The 19,744-nt window shown below is 39.5% G+C and overlaps 1 protein-coding gene across 1 annotated transcript in view; it reads right to left on the minus strand.

Moving 5' to 3' along the window:
* Positions 1-19,744, minus strand: part of ARHGAP22 (Rho GTPase activating protein 22) — a 142,062-nt gene that overhangs the window by 100,290 nt on the left and 22,028 nt on the right. The window contains exon 3 of the mRNA XM_008929819.3: positions 13,735-13,822. Within this exon, the coding sequence (XP_008928067.2) occupies positions 13,735-13,822 (88 nt within the window). The remainder of the gene's footprint in view (positions 1-13,734; positions 13,823-19,744) is intronic.

A 19,744-nucleotide genomic window follows, 5' to 3' on the forward strand; every position in this document is an offset into this window, starting at 1 on the left:
GGTTTAAAGACTCAACACAAGATAATATCAGAGATAGCCAAACCTGTCTGGGTTAAACAGAATTGAGACTTATACATAACTTTTAATATTATATAAAATGTATTTATATTTACATACAGAAAACTTCAAGTAGGTACCTGCAATAAGAAAGGTGGATATGCTTGCACTTTTCCAACAACAAAACCCCCTTACTCTGCAGTAAGATTTTTGAGGCTCATTTCTATTAATATATGTGACTCAGTCTATACAGCAGGAGCTATTCAGGGTGGGATTTCCGTAGTTCTTAACAATTTGACCTTCTAGATCCACGGTTAACTATGACTGTTTTCTCCTTAAACTGCACACACCAACTTTAGACTAGGCTTTACAAAATCAGGAGCTCAGAATTCAATGTCTAAATCTAGATTTCAAGTACTAAATCATTAGACTGATCTTTCAAAAACACTAAGTACTTAACAAGTCCCTGTAAAATGAACAATGAACTGGTGCAGACTGAGCGTTCTAAGATTTTCTGAAAAACTGATACACTTTGCACATTTTTTTCTCCAGCCATAGCTCTCAGCTTCACCATCTGAAATTCCTGATTTAAAGTTTACATCATCTCCCATTTCTTAAGAAATAAAATAGTGAATTGGGTGCCACTGAAAAGGAAAGCTGACTGCTAAACACTGCTGTGTGAATATTGAACTTTCCTATTTCTGAACCAAGCTAAGGATCCCGAAACCAGAGGTAAAGACTTCAGTTTTAGTTAAGCCAACCACTTACGTTCTGAGGGAAAAAAACCCAACCAATGAAATTTAAAAAAAATACAGGATGGCAGAGGAACATGTTATTCTAGGTCAACTCCAGATGTGACAGATCACTGGTGGCTGATGGTATTTATTAGCATTCTCTTACGAGAAGATAAATGTTTTCTGTGATTCCCAAATGTGTCAGAGTTACATCTCTAGAGCTGGACAAACACTCATTTTCAAAGCTTTTTAGACACAAGGACAGGATTATAAAGTTTAGGGTTTTTTCTCACCATCCCCTCCTCCCCGAAAGGCACAAACTGGTCTGAAGAACACTAATGTTGACACCACCTTGAATAGTTACAATTAAACAGGTGAACTGGGCTACAAAGAGAATGGATCAGAGCCAGCCAGTATGAAACATGCATTTGTGAAAAGTTCACAATTTATACTAATACCCATGCTCAAAATTCAGAATAATGTGTTAAAATTTTCAAGTTTGGCCAATATAAGCTTGTTTTGTCTGATCTGTAAAACTTTTTATACTATAAGCTTCCCCATATCAATCAAAAAAATCTACAAATCAAGGCAAACTTCCTGTTCACAAGTTAGAGCCTTCCTAAAATGAAAAATAAAACAAAAAGTTTACTTTTTATGAAGTCAGATTCAACATGGATTATTCCCATGATTTCCAAAATAGATGGTGAAGCTCAAGTAGAAGTGGCTTGCAGGGCAACACCCCGTGACTCTCCACTGAATTCCTAACAGCCACTGAACTCAGAAGAAAAAAAAGACTGTTTTGACACAGGTAGAAGAGTACATTACAAAACTCCCTTAAAGACCTATTACATCTCTTACAAGAGCCTAAAACTAGAAAGTGAGTTTTCTAGACTACTATTTATTAATAAAGTGACATACTACCTCCCCAAAGGTTTCTTTTCCTGTGAGAGCAGAAAAATATAAGCCATTCTCCCCTTTCAAGCCCCAGTCTCCACCATTCCCTGCGTCCAAAATCTCAACCCTCCAAAAACACACTTCTAGTACGTTTAATATAAATGGCAAAGAAAATGTTTTTGAAAACTCCAGTTCTCTGGGCTGCTAAGACTATGAAAAATAACCCGCTAAGAGAAGAATCATACCTTCATGGTTTAAAGGGAAAATTTATAGTTCATCTATTCTTCACAGAACACATTGGCACAGAAAACATGTAGATATATCACCAGACTGTAAGACAGGTGGGTACAGCATTAAAGTACACATTTTGTACTCACACACCGCCTTCTTCCAAGTGATATAACAATGCATTTCTGTTAGCCAGGCTAGGTTGGTTCGTAATAGGGCACAGTTCTGTTAAGAAAAGGCTTAAAGAAGAAAAAAAAACCCAAAAGGATCAAAAGTCACCTGGTTCTGTCAGGAATAATATATCAAAACATATGACTATGTCCTATTGAAGAGTTTCTAATCCAGAAAGAGTAAAAAGATACTGAGTTTATAAAAAGTTCTTCTGAATTGACTAAGTCCATTAGCTCAGTTGGTTAGAGCATGGTGCTAATAATGCCAATGCTGTATGGGCCGTTCACTTAAAGAGTTGGATTGAACTCCAAATATTCTGTCATTCTTCTCCCTCCTATCACTGTAATTCCAAGAGAAGTTCAGTCATACCCTCTGACACTCCTATGACAATAATTTGCACTAGCATGTTGACATTTTTTCCATACCACTGGCCATACTTTAAGAGATACCCAGGTGTCCACTTTCTTTGTTCCTTCCCTTCAAATAATGACTCTGCAGCCTAACACACTTGTGAGCTGAAAAAGGAATCCCACGAATTCTGATGGACCATCTGTTGTATGCAAAAAGCTCACAGCTTCCCGTACAAATTCAAAACAGAAGAATTTTAGGTGCAAGCATCAACAAATAAAGAAAGCTTGGTTGTAAATTCCAATAGAGCTTTAGCCACACTGTGCTAGGGAGTATATCCCCAGGTTTTCGCTTTGCAGGTATTATCAAGCTCTTTAGGGTTCTGGAATTGAAATACCAAGGAAGCATGAAAAAAAATCTCTGAATAGTCAAGCCTTACACACGGACAAAATCCCTTCATAATGAATCTTTTGCAACTGGTCCCAGCAAAGCTGATGTCCTTACTGTTCCATTTTTGTCAATAGAAAGGCAGTGTTGATTAGAGTGCTGGGGCAGTTCTTAGTGCTGTGCTTTCATTTCTTTCAGCATCAGGTAAACACACTGGTTGACATCAGCAACTCTTACCTGGCACTGCCATGGATCCATAGCTGCTCCTGCACAGTTCACACTTATAGCCCCAAGGGGAAGATCAGTGAAGAACACAGATTATAAGAAGCACAGTTCTAGCACAAATACCTGAATGAATCTTGCTCCCCAAGAGCGCTTTAAACTGCTGTAAAAAGAACCATTTCCTGACAGATCCCAGTGTACACAAAGAGCTGACAGCCTACCACTAACATACGTAAGCTTTTGCACTTACTAACTGCAAAGAACCCTTGCCTCTAGAAAAAAAGGGAGGATCTGCTTTGGCTCAGAGACACATAACTCTTGCAGAATTTTAAGCTAATGGTAAGAAAGTCTGACCTCGACAGAAAGTACCTGGATTCCTAAAGTCTGGGATGCCTTACTGGAGGTGGTTAAGAAATAACCACCTTATTTAATCATATTTTTATCAAAAACCACAGCAGAACCCTGTGATGATGATGGCATTACAACTGAAGGCAAAACATCTTTCCAAGAGGAAACAACTGTGACCTCAAAGCACTACTAAGGGAGGACACTGAATTCCTTCTCACCGGTCCTCCCCAATCCCTGTGTATTCCTGTTAGTAAGATAGTCACCCTACACATCCACAGCCATAATTATGACATTTTCCACAGACTTCCACCAGCTTCAGAACAAAGGCTAAGGTGATTAAAATTTCTCTTACCAAGCATGATTATAAGCATAAAATTTTAATTTTTGTTAACTTTCTCTGTTCCTTGCTCTGATGTGTTTGGGTCACAGAGCTAACTAAAGATCTATCTCCTTGCATGTTCTTCAGTATGAGCAACACATGGCATTTTGATCCGTGTCCAAGACCTATAAGGACACAAGGGCAGAAATAAGTCACTGAACCCTGGCCTATCTACTCAAAATGGACCACAGATGGACCACAGGAAACTTAGTCTGGAAAACATCTTCTGTTGACAAACCTCCCCCTCCACCCCCTTCGAAGGCATCATTTTGACTCTCTGATTCACATACAAACCACATTCTGTAAAAGCAGAGTCTTGATGGCCTCTGTGGAGCAGAAGGATGCTCAGACCGTACTGATCTTTGTAGACACTTTTATCTGTGTTATTAAAAGTAATCTTTCTCCTCATTACACTAATATGCCAGTACAGGCTTTCTTTTGATGTAATTATATTGGGACAGCATTCCTAATGTAGACGAGGCTCTTCATCTCTCAAGTGAGCAGCTGTCAGTGTGCTGATAAATCCCTGTATTAAAATCCATAACCCCAAATCCAGGGAAGCACCACATTTTGTACAGTTATCCTTCAATGCAAATAATATATGGTTGTGTATAACAGGTTTTCCTAATTGCCATACAGACATTCCCTTTTAAAACTATGTACTTTTGACTTCACAGCTCTCTTCTTTGTTATATTAAACTCCTCCTGCCCCTTCCCCCAGGTTTTCATGACTGTCAGACAGTTGGTGATTAAAAGCAAACCCCAGAACTAATAACAATGCTTCATAAATCAAAGATTACACAGACCATCTTTGATATCACATGGAAGCATGGATATCAGCATCTTTTTAAGTGGACTTCGCTTAGATGAGCAATGGTGTCTGGCTGAGATTCAAAGACAGACTTCGAAAGAATGTGTGTGCACTGCTCTGAGCACCTACTAGAACAGAGACAGAAGACATAAACTTGACCAAGTGAACACAGAGTCTGTTAAAAGAAAAAGCTCTATAATTATGGATCAACTGTGGCCTCCTAATGGAAGAAATAATTCATTTCAATTAGAGTGCTTGAAGAAAGTTGGGAAGATTAAGCTCATCAGAACGTGCTACACTAAATAAATCAGTCCTGATTCCAGTTGCCCCACTACCTTTAGACAACAGTACATTGAGCAGAGCCCCTGTGATGGGTGCTGAAGAGATGCCATGAAGCTTATCATGAACTTTACAGAATAAAGTTATTGTAATGCCAATAAATCCAACACAGATTAGCCACACTGCCATAATGTACTCAGCACTCATGCACTCCCTCTAGTGAAACTATACCTGGATACCTACCACAGAGAGTTAAAACTATTCCCGGCAGAAAACAAACACACACACAAAAAAAAAACCAAAATGAAAAAACAACCAAACAAAAAACCCCAAACCCCATCAACAACAAAAAAATAAAACACAGACATGCTGGTTAGTAACTACGTCTCTATCAAAACTGTCACGATACCTCTCTTTAAGCCCAAAAAGTTTAACCACATCAACAGGCTATGGTCAAGTTACTCAAATTCAGTGGAAGTAACTTCTCTACAGAGCATAAAGCTATCAGGAAGGAGGAATTGCTCCCAGTGTCCTGAAACGCATGTAAATCCAGTATCCAAGCATCTACAGGATCCTACCTGTCAGAAGTGCTTGTATTACAAAAAAATACTGTATCTAGACATGCCAAAGATTCCACCTCCATCCCTTAATTAACAATTTCTTTGAACAACAGTAATTGATGGAGAAAGACACTAATATTATAATTGATTAATTTTCAAACACAAAATTAATTCCTGTGAAGTAATATTCTGAAGACAAACTGAAGTAATAACACTGCATATGGTTCATTCTTTAATGTGATTAGCATCAGTATTTCTCTTGGCAACACCAGGGAAACTAAACTGTTCTGCTTGTTTCATGTTATACCATTTTTCGTGACACGGTAGTTCCTCAGAGTCTGAATTTTCAACAATTCAGGTGTCAGAGCAATTTGTTTCCCCTGTGGTAACTTGCATCTTTTAAATTTTATTCAAAAATGTCAAGACCAAGAGGGACCTGTGAGATGACCTGCGTAACACAGGAGAATCTTACGAGCAGCTTCAGAGTCAGGCAAATATTTTGTGAGCAACCAAGCAGATAGGACCCTAACCAGGAGTAAGGTTAAGTAGAGGCATGTGCACAGGATAATCTGAAAATCATTTAAAAAAAGTATATAAGTTACTTCAACACCCCACTCTCACACCTAATCAGTACGTCAGATATACACAAAGTAGCAGACTAAAGAAAGCTTTTACAGTAACATCAGGTTCTTGTTACTTTACAGCATGATGATTTATTTAACAAAGTCTAAGTCTTATGTTATGTCATCTCCATCATATTTCCTCCTCCTCCCTATGAGGTTCAGAAAGCCCAGTGCAAGCTGGTTCTCACTGATAGCACACTAGTTATCCCTAAAGCCATAACAAACACAGAGGGGATTTTGCCTGTGAACCCTCCCTCACAGGTGTTTGACAGTGGGCCAGCTGCCACTTCCAAGTGGCATTAGTGCACCAATTATAAACACCCCAGATAGTTTCCCAATTATATTTTCTTCTAGGTGCTGGATCAGCACATTATCAGCTTTGCAGCCACTCTTCCCACAGCCTCTAGTGCTGCATGGGATTGTTGTGATCCAAGAGCAGGACTTAGAACTCAGCCTTGTGGAATCTCATCCTGTTGGCCTCGGCCCATTGATCCAGTCTGTCCAGGTCTTCTGCAGAGCCTTCCTATCCTCCAGCTGATCAACACTGCCACCCAAATTAGTGCCTGTCATCTGCAAACATACTGAGGGTGCACTTGATCCCCTTGTCCAGATCATTGATAAAGATATTAAACAGGACTGGCCCCCAAAACTGAGCCCTGGGAACCCAGCAAGCGACTGCCCCCCAGTTGCATGTAGCACCACTCCCCACCACTCTCTGGGCCCGGCCATCCAGCCAGTTTTTAACCCAGCAAAGAGTGCACCTGCCCAAGCCATGGGCTGGCAGCTTTTCCAGGAGAACAGCGTGGGAGACACTATCAAAGGCTTTACTGAAGCCCAGGTAGACAACCTCATCCACTAGGCAGGTCACTTGGTCTGTAGGTATTGTAGGGACACACAAGGTAAAGAATATGAAGTTCAAATAAAAGGCCCGATCGCACAAGAGTTACAAGGTCAACTCACCTCAGTAAGATTATTAAGGTGGTAAAATATTTGTGGGGCAGGCACCTAAGGAGTAAACTTACTTTTAGCTTGATGTTTTGTTTTGTTTATGCTAAGGTTGACTTCTAATACTTATTTCATTACCACTAGAACTTGGTGTGTGCTGTGAACTAGCACATTGGCATATATCATGTGCCGTATTTTATTTTACTTTATCATGCTAGCCTACGAGACTACTTTATTAGCCTCAGGGACCCCAGACATTGCATAAATCTTGTGAAGAATTCATCCTAGGAACACAGCTGCTTCTGATGCTGAAAAAAGCTTAACCTATAACAGCAGCACCAGAGCACACAAGCTGCAAGGTGGCATTGAAAATCTGATTTTTGACAAACTAGCAAGAAATATAGAGATGGCATTACATAACTGATCGTGTTGACAGTTTTATAAGCATATCTTATGGAACAAAGCTGTTTCTTGCACCAAAATACTCAAAAAAACCATCTACTAACTACACATGCCTTAGGACTTAATATATTATCCTCAAGGCAGAATATTCAATAACAGAGCTCACTCTGGAAGGTCTCAGCAGGAAGTATTCGAAATCTTACCTAATTTGCACTAAAAGGACAACCTGGGGGGATCAAATTGTGCCTTGTAGATTCCAGTAGCAACGTGCCATCATGCTACAAAGCCACATTTCTATACCCAAAGGGCAGCCTACACAAAATGCTATGCTGTATTTGTCTTTCAGGAATACAATGGGTTAAGGAAAACTGCTCAAGAATGGTTAGAGGTTATGTTTTAATGATCTGCACTAGCAGAAAGCCCTATTCATGAAACTTCTTAAGCCTCATGATCCTTTCCCAGCAGGACTTATGCTATTGCAATTGAAGTTGTGAAAACCATCATTCTTGTTGAAAGTCAGCACGTGCATTAAAGACAGCTAGATGCTACTGTTCAGGGATCAGATGCAGAACTTCTCCTGGAACGCAAATTCCAGGACAGCAGAACAAATGTATGCTGTCACAGTCCATTTCCAGTTCTGCTTTCAACTGCCCAGGGCCTGAGAGCACTGAGGGATCAAACACAATAAAACAAAAGCAGGATCTTGTTTATTTCACAAAGCAGGATCATTGCTTGCCAAATGCAAACATAAGCCTTGGGCACTGCATACACTAGGGAAAAAAAAAAACAAAGTAAAAAGCAATTTACAGACTGCAGGTGCCTTCTGATGCCCTTCAAGATGTTTTAAGTTGATAAGGTAAGGTAAGCCAAAACATCCTTAACTATCAGAGAGTCTCACAGCCCTCAGGGGAAAAGAGCTGTGAGGGAGCCTAATAACCTTTCTGTACAAAAGTCTGGATGAAGTCGGAAGACCTTCACCTGCAATGAGTCATCACCGTAAGTAGGCAGAAGTGTATTGGTCAAGCTGCAGGGATACACCACTGGACTGAGCACAACACTGTTGAAATCAGTAACGTTACATGAATTGAGAACAGAGTTCAGCCTTTTTTTTTATGTTCTCTTCTCAGAAGAATTCAGTGACATGGTAGAGAGAAAGTACAGATCAGGAAATCAGTAGGAGATGCCTTGTTTGCAGAAGACTTCAGTTGTATCTGCATGAGGGAAATGAGGGCCTCCACTAACTTATTCAAATAACAGTTGTTCAACTGGAATGCATTTGTAAAACAAGCCTAGAAATATTGACTGGTTGAGACTACTTCTGATGCTAGATGAAGTTATCAAATTCTGGACAAGCCACAAAAGCTGTTTTTTTCAGCTGGATAAAATAGTTTCAGTATAATTAGGAAAGGAATAGCCCTAAGGAAAACAATTAGTATCTTTTGGCAAACACCAATTCTTTAAAATAGGAAAAGTCTCAAGATAAACTTATTTTTCAAAATATGCATCAAGCTCAGAATGAGGGAAGGAGAGAACAGTCAGATAGATGCCACTAAATAGCCAGTAACCCCCAGATCAGTATGTTAACCTGAAACAACGGAGAGCTAGGTTCAAGTGGCTTTCCCACATAGTCATTACTGAGCATAGTATTGGTTTGACAGGCTGGACAATAACAATTTGAGGAAACTCTTGCTTGCTGACTTCTTCTGAGGAGACATCAATGAACGAAAAAGAGTAGCTAATTTCCTCTAGGAGGATCAACTCACACTCCAGTGATTCAAGACACGCCATAACCGGCAGCAAGTGTCCAAGCAGAAGCTGGAAAGAACCAGCACCATCTAGTGCTCAGGAGAGACGGAGCAAGCAGAACATATAGAAAGAGGAATGCACCAACAACTTTCAGGCAGAGAAGTGCAGGATACACTTTCAAGGAGACTGAAACTGCACTTGAACATAAAAAGAGACTCTGCAGCTGGCAAAAGACAAGGAGATGGACCTGGCACTATCTTAGTGCTAAGACTTTATTACCTTAAAGGTCTTTAACCCAAGCTATAAGGCAACAATGAACGACATTTTATAGACTGTAACTGCAAAGAAGGCATGCAATTTTGTCATTCTGGGCACTCCTTTGGAAAGACAGTTTAGAAAAGACATTATATGTTTCTCCCTTCTTAATTAATGGAAAAATCTATCTCTTTTTAAACTGAAAGATTGAAAAAAGTTATCTCTTTTGGTGACATAGAGATAATTGCATGCCCTCAACTGCACTCCAGACACCTACAAGTACTAAACACAGATTAGACAGGGCTTTCCACTGCAAAACCAATACCACCAATGTTCTTGTCCAGGTCAATGCAATGCCATGGACATTGTGGTGTCTGCAGCTCTCACTTGCTAAGTGTTTCCATAGTGCACTGCTGCAACTACATTGTCTTAGTCTTTCTAGTAGGACCCAGAACTACTTTATTTGGCTCCCATTTCCCTAGTCAATATCCTGAGTGCCAAATCACAGAAATCTAAATATAACTCTCAAATATCAACATCATCACATATTCAGATATGCACAGTCAGTTTTCAGCTGTAGACTTCAGGAGAAAATTACCAGCAGCAAACTCAGTTTCCTGCTGTTAGTTAGAATTACAATTTACACTGAATAATAGAGAACATGGAATGATTTTTAATGTATGAATTTCTAATTTCCCCTCCAGGTATTTTAATTACACACCATCTCAACAGGAACAGAGATAAAAAGGCAACAAACATAACTTAGTTGGTGTCAATCACCTGAGACACAGAAGATTACCACAGAGCAGACAGCTTTGTAGGCATCATTCAACCTACTGGCACAAGACAAACAAGCTGCCACTCCCAACTTCTCTGTAAGACACTGTTAACAACACTAACAGACCTCTACAGAACAAATAGAAAACAATTACTGTCCCTATAAGAGTTAGGACTCCCACCTTCTGATTCTGCCTTTCTTGATTTCCTTCTTGTTATTTAGCACAATGAAGGCAGTGAAGTAGCTTCTACATAAACCCTGCAGAAGTTCCTGGATGAGGCATTTTACTTTGCTGCAGCCTAACTTCTGGCATAATGCAACCACTGGTCCATCTTTAAAAGAGTCAGTATTAAATGCAAATCCTTTTTGTAGGGCAAGTTGCCTATACTGAGCTCAGCCTTTATAACTAACTGAAGACCATGTCATAGAGATCTGACTTGTCAAGTTTTGAAAATAACCTTCTATATGTGAATCAAGTATAGGCAATCATTTGTGCTCTGGCTGAGTCTGCAAAAAGACCAAGATAACAATTATGAAGAGGACTGAACTGCCTCCCTAAAAAGAGAATTTGTGGTATAACTCAAGTGGAGCACAAAATGCAACCATTTTTTCTCAGGCTTAGTTGGATTGACCTGAAGTCCAGCTGGTCTGAAAACTTTTTACAGTCATAAGAGCTGAAGTGAGAGATATGATTAGATATTTGGAAGAACCCAAGAAGAAAGGAAGAAAGCAAGATCAAACCCTCCAGCAGCGGTTTCCAGTTTAAATAAAATTAAACTTATTACAGAACTGCACTCACAGAAAGTCTCAGCTAAGAGCTGTGATTGTTCACCTTGGCATAAAGCACTATGGCAAGAAACAGGAACTAGCTATCATCAGTGACAAGGAGACACTAAGATGTGTACCATGAGTTTTGGTCAGGAATTTCTCAGGCTGCTTTCAACCATAACATAGCAGTTTGTTAAAATAGAAAAGGATACATTTTCTTTGGACAACAGCATTACTCTAGAATGATTGCACAGTAAAAATGAACAAAAAATATTCCCCAGAAAAGAACCCAAACAAACAACAAACAAAAACAAAGCCCCCAACAAACCAGTAGTCACTGAGGGCACTTGGCCACTACACAGGTGACAAATTTAGGTTCCTGGTCTAAATCCAGTGAAACAAATTTGGGTTTGCTGCACTACAGGTGAGGATGTTAGCCAAAGAGGTACCAGGTAATCCATAGAAAATTTCTTGTTCGTGTTTCTATTTTCTTTCTCTTACTCTCCATCAAATCCATTCTGAAGTAGAATGTCCTCAAAAGTCATCAAATTTTCTACAAAGAAAAGCTATTCTCCAAGCAGTTTGTAGCAACCCTTGCCACACCTATCAAAACACAACACTTTTCCCCTAACTTCTGAACCTTTTTGCCACTTCCTTCCTGGACTCTGAAAACCTTATGATAACAAGGAATTATCTCTGACTGCAGAGAAACTTGAGCACCTCATAGTGCTGCAAAAACTAGGGAATAAAACTAGGTAGACCATTTGCCATAAGACATTAATTAAATACATCAGTTTCCTAAAAGGTGAGACTTCAGGAGCATTTAAGTCATCAATATTCCTTCAGACATTTTCAGAGATTAATCCCTGTGGCTTCTTACACATTGCATTACACCATCCCGAAGTGCACTGTAACCCCAGACTAACACTAGGTTGTTTTGTAGCCCCTAGTAATCAGTCAGCTGCTGTTAATGTTGCCAGATTTAAGACCCCTCTCCCAGGCAACATACAGTTGGTTATTTCTATCCATAAATACCAGCTGCTGTGGGATAATTACTTTGCATCTGACCTCATACTACCCTGATAATTTTATAAAAATATCCCCCCACTTGCTAATTTGCACTGGAGTATGAGAGCAACTTGAGGGCACATTATTTTACTCTGCCATTCCACTTTGAACTTCTAGCTATGACAGAGGAAAGCATGCATGGGTTAAAAAGGGTCCAGAAATTTAGAGAGTTCCCCCCCATCAAAAAAGGGATAGAGAACATATTTCAGGAAGTCCTGTCACCAGATCTAACACTGGTTTGACTGTAGAACTGTTTTGCAGTCTCATGTCCCTAGTTAACCCTTCTCCCAGCTGCTCTATACAGCTTAAAAATGAACTTGATGAAACATGAATAATACACAATGCCCATCATTAGTTCTTGTTACTCAGCAGAAAATCAATACATGCTCTGTTACAGCACAGGACATGCTGTTACTCTAGTCCCTGCACTCTGAGGGAATAGCTCCCACAGTCCAGCTTTACACAGCTTGCAGCAGAGGAAAGGTGGGAAGATCCCACCAACAGTTCCACAACAAAGATGCTGAGAGCCTTAAATATTGATTACAAAATAAATTTTTGGAGGTAACTGGTACCACAGACTTGGCTGGTATCAGCTCTAGGAATGTTTTAACAATGCTGCACTCCATTCTTAATTTTATTAGTTAAAGCTCTGATGTTTACTAGCACAGTAAAATCCCATATCTATATTTACAGGTATCAAGTGTACCTGTATTCACAAAGTCCCAAACTTAGTTAAGACAACTTAAAAATTCTCATCATCCCTATAGAAACCATAGAGTTCTAGCTTACAGTGAGAGAACTGAAGCACAGTTAGGCAGAGGTATGATCATGGCCATTCATCCAACACAGGCACATAGGAAATGATGGAAAATAAACATTAGGGTCCAGCAAGATCATTTGTGCCCCCCTTCCTATCTGGCATCCATTTGAGAGCAGTTCACTATGTGGGTGTTCTGCAGGCTGGCAGCCACACAGAACACGGTCATTTCAGAACACGTGCAAAAAAGAAAGGGCATTTATGCCAAAACCAGCACAGAATAAATGTACTGTGAACAAAACGGGGAACTCTTCAGGCCACATTCTCCAGTGACGTCTGTGCCAATCACATTCTGTATTGACTGGCTATTTATAGCATTTTTCAATACTTGCTATCCACGTAGCAACTAGGTTTGCTACAAACATGAATGGATTAACTCCCCAAGTTAGGGAAAATATCTTCATTTTGCAGACAAGTCAGTGGAACACTAAGACTGAATTATTTTTCCAGGGAACACATAAAAGGGCAATGTCAAAACCACAAGCTGAACACAAATGTCCTGGGATTCACAACTATGCTGAACAGTGTAACTTTTGCCACCCTTCTGCATAGCCTCTATGAAGAAGCCACATGGAACTGCTTTACTAAGTCCACTGAAGCAACAGCTACCTGCAGTTTAGCACAATCTTTTGCAGCCTACAGTAATGCAGCCTGACAGGTTGAGCAAGACATGCAGAATGACTATATTCCCACCTAGAACCAGAGCAAGAAACCCCCTCCAAACAGAAAAATCAAGGAGCATTATGCATCTCAACTACCATGAAATGAAAATGAGGTACCACAGCAGCATTTTTATCCAAAACAAAGAACACTGTGTAATCTGTCAAGTCCCATTTCCCAGCCTCACTAGATAATCTGGTGAGTGTATCAGAACACTTAGGAGTGAAATGATCAGTACAATTCGATTATCATTAATGAGAATTGATGGGAATAAAGTGATGTTATGTTGAAAGCACTAAGAAATGCTGGCATACCTGGGGTAATTTCAAAGAGATGTTTTCCTGGTTCATCAGGATTAGGTGGCAGCTCATTCACCTGATTGCCTTGCAGTAATATCAAACCCTGTAAGGGATACAAGCATTAGTGAAAAGGGAAAAGCCACCAAAAGAGTAAAGAAAAAATGATATGATATGTAGCAATTTCAGAGCCCAACTTCTTTCCACATTTCTGAGCAAGAAAAGATTAAGCTGATCATGCTTTACCTGTCCTTTCTCTGGACACTTTTGGTCAAACACTCTTTCCTCTGGGATAACAATACTCTAAGCATGTGGAGGTGATTCTCCTTGGTTTCCATAACTAATTATCCTTTGCAATAATTTTGTCTCACATTACATCTACTCTTCCTTCATCCTTTAATTTCAGGTTGCAGCATGAAACTTCAGTCACCAACAAGATGGCTTAAATTCTATTGTTTATCTTTATTTCTGCAATTGAATAAAATGAACCATTTTCCAGAGATCCTCAATACACAGAAGTTCCCAGGGAGATACTGGAGGAAAGCAGCTAATTCAGGTTTGCAAAGCAGTGGACTACCTTTTATCCCAGACTATAGTTTCCCTAAAGGAAACCTGAGCCCCTTTACTTCCCAAGTTCAAATGCTGCCAATATTCAGCTTCATTTCCACTTTGAGCCCAAGCATAATTAACACACTCTATTCCAGTTTGGGAATTCTGCATAGTTGGTGACATAGTATCTTCAAAGTGAATAAAGTCCTCTTCATCTGTGTAAAGCTGAAAAAGAGATCACAGGGAGTTCTTGTCCAGAAACATGAGTGGAACAAGCATTTAATCTTTGACATTTTAAAGGGTTTCCAGTTAACATTCTTCAGCATATACTCACAGTAAGGTAGACAAAAGGCAATAAGAACTGGAACTCTCAAGAGTTAAGCCATGAATGGGGTAATGAGGAGTTCCTACTCATGCATTGAACTGACCTGGAATGGAAACTGGGTTTTAACTAATAAAAGACAACTCATCATAGGACCTTTGAAATCATCTCAATAAAATAAGCCAGATGTGTTAATTTTCATTCCAACTATTATGGTGTAACTTCTATGGCTTTGCTCCCTGGGAATACATTTTCCTCAACATGCTTTGTTCAGAAAACTACTAAAATTGCCCAAGGAGCCAGCTTGTATTAAATGTAAAGGAATTAAGTTTTACTCTTTTCTTTGAACATAGAACATTCAAAAACTACTACAAAATAAAATACCACAACAGTAATGCCTGAGATGGAAAATACTTCGGCTAGGAAATAAGCTCCAAGTCATGCAGGTTTACAAGTTGACATTCCAGTTCTGACAAGCCATCCTATTAAAGTGACTTGCTGCTTTGATAGGAGTTGTTTGTTGCAAACTGAAAATGTTTCACAAGTACTCAAATTTTGTTCTTCACAAAACAAAACTCACTTCCCATGACACTGTACGCTCAGGAACCTAATTCTATGTTTAGCCATCCCTCAGGGGTATCAGGCAAATGAAAGCCCTGTGTGTACTGCAACTCATGAGATCCACACAAAGTAGAGGTAGTGTCATGGGATACTATGTCAGCCAGGAACAAGGACCAAACAGTGACCCACTGACCACAGCATGAGTTTTGAAGGCAAGACCCTCAATCTGTCTTTTACCCAGTGCTTAGGATATTTTGCCAAGGAGCAGTCTCAAACTGTGGCTTGAGCAGAAGGACTGCTTTCTTAGTGTGGTTTCTATCAGGTAGTTCTTTGAAACGAAAATGATTTAATGGGATGTACACTGAGAGGTTCATGCTCCCTCCTCATCTCCTCTTCATACTGAATGCAAAAGTTATAAAGTAGCTACATAGCATTCCCCTAGAGACACCATATTGAAGAGGTAAAATGAACAAAACTGAAATGAAAGTATCTGCTTGCCTTTCCACAGAACAAAGTTCTATGAAGAGAGGGGAGCAAAAGAAGTAGCTCCTATGTTAATCTGAGGCTGAAGCACATGAGTAAGGGGACGTGGATAGGTGGTAGGGTCACAATTCTTTCTTTTGAAAAGCTCCTTTATGAAGAATAGGACAAAGTTTTAATGCTGCATACAGAAATTCAGACACCTCTCACTTTTAGGAATACATGGAACATGCCTAGGGAACTGGTAGCACAAGCAGAAGAAGATTTAAAAGTCTTAGCTACACAAATGAAACCACAAAGTATTTCAGAATAGCCTAAGAAAAGAATGCTCAGAAAACACAAGAAAGAATCCTGAAAAAATTCAGAAAGCTGACTTGGGGGGGGGAAGTCAAACAAGGAAACAATAAACCCACCAAATTCCAAATAATTATTTTGTTAATTTAACTTAAACTTGATGTTTATGCATTCTCAGTTGTAAATTTACACTTTCAGGTCATTATTTTATTAACAGAAGTTGCAAATATGGCAATAAAAACTAATATGGTATCAGTTGATCCCAGCTGATCAGACTTTCAGAGCCTCAGTTACCATTTGAAAGCTGGTAATAGTTTTCCATCACAAGATGTAATTCTCTTAAGTGTTAACAGTTGCTTTCTTTGGAGGAAAAAAATACATTTTGTAGAAAGAAAAATCTCTTCAAGACCCAGTAACTGAACTCTATCTCTTATTTTAAGGTACAGTCCTCTCTTAAGAAGCCCTCTAAGCAAAACTAACCCATCTCAAAACAGGTGCCTACAATTCCTCAAAAAAAAAAAAAAGTTGGGCCTTCTTTATTGTATAGTATAAATCAAGCATAAATTCCCATTTGAAATGGTTACCTAAACCTCACATTTATAATCAAGCAGAACTCAGGACTCTGAATCAAACCCTCTGTTACTTCAGAAAAAGGAACACTTTTGTGGAGGGTTCTTTCCCTTAGCCTAAATTAATAAACCTGGAAAACACGTATTTCTGGGTCACACATACTTTAGGCAGAACCCAGTGATATACAAGCTAGCTTTTTGCTGTTTTATAGTATGGAAGGGTGAAGATGCATAGCAGTCTATACAGGAGGAGAGTGTATTTACAGTGAAGAGCAGGAGCAGTTCATAGAAGAATGCTGTCAAACTAGAGTTTCAGAAAACCCATCTTCCTGCAGGAAACTGAAGTCAGTGGTGAAGTCAAAGGGTTAAACCAAATTCTCACTCTGTAATGCTTTCCAAAGGTTGTACTTTGCTTGACTCAGTCACCATTCTCCTGCAACAAAACTAAGCAAATGGACTTTTGCCATGCTTGATGCACCATATGGTGCAATGTCACCTGCCTCCTCTTCAGTGAGATACACCTTCGACACATGAAGGTGATGTTTACTTTAGAAGAGATTACAGAGGCATAAATTGCCTGAAATAACACCCTAAACCAAAGCATTTCCCACTCAAAATATACTTTCTTTTTGATCCTTTTTAGGAAATACTTGATTTCATATATTCTCTAAAAAGTTTTCATTGAAGTGACTTGTCTCTTACTCTCAGTTTAATCACCTTCAATGAAATGTGTATTGTACATCAGTAAAGCTACTTTTTCCTTACCAGTATGCACCTCATTCAGTTGTGCAATGAAGTTGCAGCAAACTGAGCTGGTAGCATAACAAACCAGAAAAGAGAAGGTCTTACGTGTATAAGACCTAGAAGAATGATTTTTCAGAAATTAAAATTGAGAGTTGCTCATTTCACCTATGAAAAACAAGAAAAACCTGCAAAATAGGCCCATGTCTGGAGAGTATTCTTATGTTATAAGTGTACATATAGCAAAGATTTTCAGATCAGCTTCTTGCACTTTTCCCTCTGCACACCAGCAAATTCTGCTGATTTCTCTCTATAAACAGTCCTTTTAGGGGACAAAAAACTTGTCCAGAGGGTAACAGAGTGCCTAGCTCACAGTTGTCCAATCTGCCTGGCAAGCTATGGGGAACTCCAAACAAACAGAGATGAAAAGGTAGAAAAAAGTAATTTATCTTAACGGGGAGGGTGTATCAATTCTGACAGTTGCTGTCACTGGTAGAAAGACATTACTAAATTCAAACAGATTCATGTGTCCTTGTCCAGGAGCCACTCAGACTGCATTAGCAATCTTGCTTGGGAAGTAAATTAATGATGGATTAAATCAGTTTAAATTCCCCAAAATCTAACTTGATATATGCCAAAGCATGCCCCAGAAATAAACATCAACTCACGACCGAGTTATTCCTCCCTCCCTCAGGCTTTGGGAGCCTGAGATGGTTGAACAGCTCAAGGGGCAGGCAAGAGGTTGCAGAACTTCCACTAAGCTGGAGGCTCAAAACCCTTTTTTGATTATAGCACCACCTTATACCCTTTGGGGGCCTTGGTGCTTTGAGAGAGAATCCTAAAGAGGACAAGTGTTCATATATTAATGGTATTACTGTAGTTCTCCCTAACAAGATCAACAGAGAAATCCTGCTTGTACCAGGCTCTTTAGAGCCAGTATTTGGTAAAGAAAGTCTGTGACGCAGGAAACATGACTGAAAAGCTTCATTTACTTGTCTGAGTCCCTCAACAAATGCAGTTGGTGTCAAAACACTGATCATCTTAATTCTCATACCTTTACCTTTAAAACAGCACTTCAGTCACTGTTACAAATCCTTAAAAGACTGGAAGGGGGGAAATAGTGGGACTCAAATCTGCCCTCAGGTATGGGTTTCTGAATCCCAGGCTAAGGATGATGAACTGAATACAGGAATATCTTTATTTTAACTAAGCACACAACAAAATTTCTGCAACAGCTTCATACCAATGAATAATCTCCAACCCTGAATTCTAAGGATCATATAGTCTAAGCTAATCCATGACCAGACTTAGCCATAGTCTCAGTAAAAGAGATGGAAGCCAAGCTGCCTCAGATTTAAAGCAGGCTAAAGGATAGATCCCACATTTCAAGTGATAAGTCAATTGTTGTCTCAGATCCTTTTTTCTCAGACCAGGAAATGTAACAAGGGAAACTTTCCTAGGTGTTTGTGAAGAACGTTCCCAGATGTAGTCAGGCATGAACTTTTAAAAGACCTCTCTTGTTCATCACGTGGACACTCAATAATGGTTGTGTCAATAATAAACAAAGAAGGATGACTTGCTGGCTCAGGTTGCCAGCAGACATTGCTGCATTAACATTACTAGAGCTAGGTTTTGTTTGAGGGAAACATTTGGTTAGTAACAGCCCTTAAAAACTTCTAGAGTCAGTACTGGGAAATGAACAGAAGATTTTGAAAGCTTAATGCATGTTCAAAACCTCTAAACCAAGGTTTTAACAGATTTATGTATTTTTTCAGTCAAGTTGTACCTACAAACCATACTGGACCTGAGGCTTACAGGAGCACCTACAGGTATGAGTAACAGCAGCAGTCCAGCCTGCTGATGGAGTAAACAGAACAAACTTTTCTTCATTAGCAGATAATACTCTCCCCAATGAGTTGAACGATGATGAAATTCCAGCCTGTTCCAAATGAAAGAAGAGCTTTGCTCCTTCACCTTGCAAAGTACACGCTAGATTAGAATGAAAAAACAGACAGCTACTAGGTGGATTTTACTGACAGGAAATGGTACTGAGAGGACAGAGATGTGCAGGCTCATGCAGTTCCCTTGGAGAAGGAGAAATGTAAAGCTGTCCTGCTATTACTAGGTATATCTAACTAGGTATATCTGTATATCTGACTCCCATCACCATTCTCAATATATATTCTCCAAGTATTCAGTATAACGAATAAAAATATTCACCAAGTTTGTGCTTTATGACTCCCCACTTCATATTACAGATGCAGCTGCCCTGCGACTCTCACTCTGCCTTTTGTGTGTCCCATTACAAAGTGTTATGTGGAGATCACATCATTGCCATCTCTGCTCACTGACTGGAACAGGATCAACACTAATCCCCAGTAGGCTCTCTAGGTAGTGCTGCAGAAGAGTGTCAAGGTTCAGTTCCTGTCCCCTACTTAGTGAAAGGACACATTGTAGGAGGACACTTAGCAAAGACCATACTGAGAGGTTTATCTAGAATGATTGCAAGTTT

Source organism: Manacus vitellinus, unplaced genomic scaffold, assembly GCF_001715985.3.
Source record: "Manacus vitellinus isolate BGI_N305 unplaced genomic scaffold, ASM171598v3 scaffold_15_pilon, whole genome shotgun sequence".
In the NCBI taxonomy this organism is placed as follows: domain Eukaryota; kingdom Metazoa; phylum Chordata; class Aves; order Passeriformes; family Pipridae; genus Manacus; species Manacus vitellinus.